At 36.6% G+C, this 6,383-nt stretch overlaps 1 protein-coding gene across 1 annotated transcript in view; it reads left to right on the top strand.

Moving 5' to 3' along the window:
- trdn (triadin) overlaps positions 1–2,026 on the top strand; it is a 16,930-nt gene extending 14,904 nt beyond the window's left edge. Inside the window, exons 4-6 of the mRNA XM_062437798.1 lie at positions 6–20; positions 640–804; positions 1,811–2,026. Coding sequence (XP_062293782.1) covers positions 6–20; positions 640–804; positions 1,811–1,833 — 203 coding nt within the window. The 3' untranslated portion in view covers positions 1,834–2,026. The remainder of the gene's footprint in view (positions 1–5; positions 21–639; positions 805–1,810) is intronic.
- Positions 2,027–6,383: the final 4,357 nt, after the last annotated feature.

Here is a 6,383-nt window from a genome sequence, read left to right as displayed (position 1 = left end):
GAGAGGTTTGAGGTCTAGAGGCAAGCAAAAAATTCTACACCATTATATTTATACTCCTTAGGACTGAATTTGAATGTATCTATAGATTAGATATAGATTTCTCTGCCACTACGTGACCAAACTCAGACTTAGCTGTGAAGAAAATAACATAAACACATACTGTATACTTGGATAAATACAGTATACACTATATACCATATTTTATCTACAACCTAACTGTGTAAGGCTAAGATTAAAATAGACTGATACTGTTGATACTGTGTTGTTGAGTGAGTCATATTGCAAGTTTTAAAAAAAAAGTGTGCCTATTTTGATTCTCTTTAATGGAATAGTTTGCCATGTTGGGAAACACAGCATGGTCCCAAAAAATAAGCCTATCCTCTTTTAGACTTTTTTCTATTAAACTGAATTAAATATGACATCTTAAAGTTAGCTGTGGAGGTGCTGGTAGACAACTTTTGTTATGTTTGGACAGAGTTAGGCTAGTTGTTTCCTCCTGTTTCCAGTCTTTTTGCTAAGCTAAAATAGTAAATATCAATGTATACTGATTTAAAAAAATTAAAAAAAAAGAAAAGTCTACTTTGCTTTACATTTTTCTCTGTTCTGTTGTATTGTTCCTCTTTATTCTATTATGTTTAGGTGTTGTTCGTTCAATAAAATCAAGCCATGCTGGAGTCCCTGGTGAGGCTGCAGCTCAGGGTGGCACCGACTGGTTGGAGCTACTGTGGAATTTTGCAGCCAGTTTGGTCGCTCCTGATGATGAGGAGGAGGAAGGTATTCATCAGCTAACTGAAACCTTCACATGTAAGAAAACATCAACTCACACTGATTAACCATCTAAGGACGAACATGATAATGGTAGTGCGTCATTGTAATATGATCTTTTGTACTTGCTACAGATGTTATGTGTAGTATTCCATGTCAATAATAATCCGTACCCTATCTAGAGCTTTATTTTCCTGCTGGTACAAAGCAAGGGCAAAAACTTCCCGTCTTTAGGCAGTTTTCTTCGGGCGCAATTGTATTTCTTTTGGTCCTGCATCCTGTTTCAGGAAAGTAGAGCCCATAATGTATCATATGAATACAATACTTGGTAGTAAAGTACAGTATCGTAATGGTAGTAAGGTACTCATAGTAGTCCAAGTAAAGAAAATATACTAATGTGCATAATTCTGTATTGAAGAATTGACTGAATATCCCATCTCACTCTTCTTATCTTTTCTGCTGAAACCAGATATTTTTAGTACAAAATGCTCATCATGATAACCTACACAGTGCAAATAATAGAATTGTCATGTTAAAGAACATTATCACTCACTCTCTAACAAGAGCTACATTAGGCACAACATAAACTTCCCATCTTATCTACTTTATTCAATTATAAGAACCAATGGTCCATTAGAAATACTGTTAATTATCTGTGATGAAAAACTTTGAACTTGAGCACTTACTCACAATACTCCCACAACACTTATAAGATGCAGTGAGAGAGTATCATGAACATAACAAGCAAGTCTTATAAAGCGGAGGAGGTTCACGGCCAAAGCAACAGCACCAAGACAGAAGAATAAAGGGAAACTGATTCATTTATGCAGGCGGCCTCATATTAATTGCTTGCTAGGTATGGAAATATGAGTCTAGAACGTATTATTTTTGCATCTAATGAGCCATGTCTCTGTAGGAAATGGTAACAATTAGTAATCTGCATGTGTGCCATTTTTCATCCCCTAATATTTATTCCTGCAATGTTTTGGGACTGATGAACTACTGGGATTGATTAGCACCTTATTTTTTTTCCTCTTTACTTCAGCTTTCCACTCTGAGGAGCTCTGAAAGAAAGGAGGGTGGAAAATGGAAGAAGCATGAAGAGTTGATGAGAAGAGGGGAAAGCCAAAAGAGAAAGGGTGTCTGTCTGTGGAAGAGAAGATGTAGAGAAACTATAGGAGGATGTATAGTATCACAGCAATGTTTCTGTCTGTCTGTTGTTAAATGGAATTTGATGAATAAAAACTGCTAATAATATGAATCATTGGCTTAAGTTTCTTTTCAGCCTGTAGATGCAACATCAGTAGCCTACAGTTTTTTGATAGACTAATTATGAAACTGCTAAAAGAATGTACCTATTTTTGATTTGATTGATTGATTTATCTCTTAGATCAACAAAGTGTAATACTTTTAACAAGCTGCCTCCTACATTATAATAAACTTTACCACAAATCACAATAATATTATGGTAGGTCTTTCCATAAAGGCACATAAGAAGCTCCCAATTCCACATGAGACAAGTGATGAAACACCAGCAACAGTCTTCTGGGCAGGAAGATATACAGTAAGGACAGGAGGACAAAAGGAGTAGATATAGTTCCGGTTGCATGCAGAGGGGCCCCTCCAGTGTCTCCAGCAGGGAGCCTAAACATGGCTTGAATATGAGGAGAAGATGATGTAGGAAGACAGAGAGGAAGAAACAAACAAACTGTAAATCCATAGCTCTTCTTGAGATAAGGGTGACAGTGTGACACATAGTTATAAGAAAACTAGGCTGAATAAAGGGGGTGAGAACATAGAAAAGCGGACTGTAAGATCATGTATTATATCACCAGCAAACTATATCAACAAAAGCATAGAGCCTTATGTAACTTAAGCATTTGAACATGCAACCAAAGCAAAGCCTAACAGGCATGACATTTAGAATGAAGACTTCACAAGGTGGGAGGGAGGAGGAGGGGTGGGGGGGCTGTCTGCTGAAACATGCTGAAACACTCACTATGGCTGTTGAAATACTAGCTTGTATTAACAATTTGCTTATTCCTATTCACAATTAAGGGGCTTTGGAGGAATACCAGCATGCACAGGGCTAAAAGCAGGGTACCTTGAACTAGTTTCTGGTCTATCACAGGGCTAGATTTTGTATGTATTTGAACTGCGTGAGGATACGGGTTTGTTGTGGGTCTGTTTTGTGTGTGTTGTGTTGGTGCTTTCAAAATAAGGCTAGTATTGTGATCCTCGCACACAACATTGTGTTGTTTACAGTATTACATTTTCAAAACTTCATACAGCTTATATTAAAGTCGCCTTCCAATCAAAAATGTGTTTTGCTTATTGTTAATTCACTTGGATGTAAAAATCTTAATTGTGCAGGATGCTATATGTGCAGAGTTTTAAACTAGAAGGCTGTTTTCACTTTCATCTGCAGAAAGTGGAACGTGTCTCTGTGCTCAGTGAAAATCTCAGTTTAAGGTGTGTAGCTACAAGCAGGATTTGTGATATCACTATGAGTTTGGAAGCCAATTGAGGTTAAGTATGTGACTTAGACAAGTGTGATGTGGTTAATTAAAGCTTTCAGTGCACATACACTGAGAATGGAGACATCTTTTGTCCAGCAGTTAAATTTAGGAAATAAACAACATTTGCATATTCGTAGATTTAGGATACATCATTTTAATATATTTTATTTGGAGGGGATATTTAAACTTGATACGGTTTTAGGCATAATAGGAAGGAATGATTACAGTCTTATAACAGTTCATTTCACTGAACACCATCTTCATATCATCCTCACAAACTCTTGACAAATGCATCAGCTTCTCTTCTCATCTCTTCATTTGTTATAATCCATTGCTGTCTGCAGCCTCAAATGGAAACATTTATATAATTTACAGAATGTAAATATGGGTGTGTTAATGTTTAATTGAGTTGGCTTGCAGTCAGTATTGTGGGAATGTGTTAGTGGTTTAATAATATTATCATGAAATAATAATGACATTATAATGAAATCATAACTTTATTTAGTTCAAATGAATTTTAACCACATTGTAGTGAACAGAAAATCTCTATGACTGTCTGTAGAGGATGTTGATTCTGTAAAATGTGGCTCAGATTAGCAACATAGAAATTACAATATGTCATATCAATTAGTATCATGCCATAACGATGACCTGATTTTTTAAAATGTAATCAAATAAATTAAAAATATATATAAAATTTCTGATTACAGTCAGAGAAAATCTGTCAGATGGGTGTGATAACATGCATGAAAACTGTTTAAAAAATCTTGGCACCTCAGCTTTGACGATAACATCATTTGCACAAGTTTATTTTTCTCTGTGGAGATGTTAATGAAAAGAACATTTGATTTGTCAAAGCAAACACTTCTTCCTCTCACACACTATCAGCATCTCATCACACTTTAAGTAAATGAACAGTAAATTAACACCTCTTCCACTCTGGAAATGGTTTGTGTGGGAATTTAGCAGTATCCAAATGATGATTTACCACAGAATTAAACCTAAAATGATGAACAATTTGTAATTGAATGATGTGGTCTGATTGTACAAACAAAATTAAACAAAAGGATGCAGTTTGGGGAATGGGTAAAATCCATGATATGGTTTTATGAGGGGTTATGCAGCGGACTATTTCTTGGCCAGGCCAAGTAGCTTCTTGGAGTCAATGTATTGTTTCTGCACTTTAGTCTTTGAGAGTGGTGTTGATCTTCTCATGCAACTCTCAGCAAAAAAATGTTTGCCTGAAAAATGTAGGAACTATTCCTTTAAAGCTATGGAAAATGTACAAATACTTATACCAACTGTTATTGGTAGCAGCAGTAGCATTATGTAGAAGCAAACTGCAGGAATGTTTGAAGTACTTGAGCTCAGGTTTTAAAGCAGCATTTTTATTTCAATAGAAGAGAGAGGCCAGGATAGCATTGGCCATGTGTGGAAAAGGTTCCTGTTGGAGACGTACTAATAACATGCTGGGGGAGATCCTTGTACTGGCCAGGACATGCTGGCAGAATTATAAATCAGCTGACCTGGAAAAGACAAGCACTCCTGTGTAGTACTTCTCTCCAATTACTGATCTCAAATACATGATTTTTGCTCAGAATCCCCACAAAGCAGTCCCACTGAACAATTGAATAAGATTTGAAAGAAAATTGATGCAAGAATACTCTACAAAAATGAAAATTGCTATGTCAGCATTGAAAGGTCTTTTTGTACAAAAATCTCCATTCTCAGAACCGTGAAACTGAGGTTCAACATCCCTTGTTGTGGTTTTCATCACTGGTATTGGAAAGTAAATGGTATTCAATTTCATCAATGAGATAATGTGATGGGGTAAGGGCGGTTAATCATTGAATAATTGACAAAAAAAATACTGACATACATACACACACACACACACACACACACATACACACAAACTCACACTCACCTGCCGTTAGATTCCCAGCAGTAAAAGCCATGAATAATGGATCTTAGTTTTTCCTAGCCTGAGGGAGAAGCTTTTAAACATAATTTGTTGCTTTAATTTATTTACACAACCTGGCAACCTCGGCCCTCAGGCTTGGTGCATTACACAGAACTGAACTACACTGGGAGGGGTACATGCACACACACTCACGTGTGAAAAAGTGCATGTGAGCTTGCACAAATCTGCACCAGGTATGACATGTATTTTTGTATGCAAATTGCACCTCAGAGACAGATCTGTCTGTGTGAAAAATTCAATAAAGGTCCATTGATAACAGATGTCATCATAAGTTTGCCTGTGTCCCATCAAAATCATTTATCTCCAAAAAGTACATTTTACAGAAGCTAATGTTCATCATGCAACATGATTTTGCATCATTGGTGATATGTTTAAAAATGCTTTGGTTTATTTTTATGTGCAACAACAGGCAGGTATAGTAGCTGCATATTTAAATATGGAGGATTACACATTCACAAGTCAATTTGAGATTCATTTTCTCCGATCTAAGACATCTGAGGATTACAACCAGCAACCTTCTAATTACAAATTCACACAAGCGGATGAGATGGCCGTTAGAGGCCATATCTGACAACATAACAGCTACATAGCATGCAGTACATGCAAATTGCTACTTGCACATTGTTGGCATTTTCCAAGAAATGCAGGGTTTAAGCTGAACATTGGCCTTGTATTTGTGCCAGAATGCATCTTTGATTTAATGTAGTCTCTTTATGTCTTGAAATGTTCAGTGTTTTAATAACTGCACAATTGTGGTTATTAAAACACTGAACATTAAAAAATAGCCTAATATGATTTAATTCTCAGTCAGATTTGTTTGACAAGGTTTTACTTGGCATTTGAGGATAAAAAAAAACTTTATGGAAGCTTTACAGATGATCCAAAGAGCAGCAAAAGCAATGTCCTTCCTTTAGTCCCTCTTCTTTTGGGTTGCCAGATTCAGTTCTTAACCCTTACCCCATGCTGACAAGATCAGACATCGGCAGCTGTTGAGGGCTGGTGGGGTTGCCAGGGTACAAGCTGAACGATAGTGTAATGTTTGGTGCGAGTTGCCAACTTCCGATTGGGTGGGCATAATCCATGTGAAAATGTGTGTGTGGCAGAGTAATTGCTAC

Source organism: Scomber scombrus, chromosome 17, assembly GCF_963691925.1.
Source record: "Scomber scombrus chromosome 17, fScoSco1.1, whole genome shotgun sequence".
Taxonomy (NCBI): Eukaryota; Metazoa; Chordata; class Actinopteri; order Scombriformes; family Scombridae; genus Scomber; species Scomber scombrus.
Note: the sequence above shows the minus strand (reverse complement) of the source record. Positions and strands in the feature narration are given on the sequence as shown.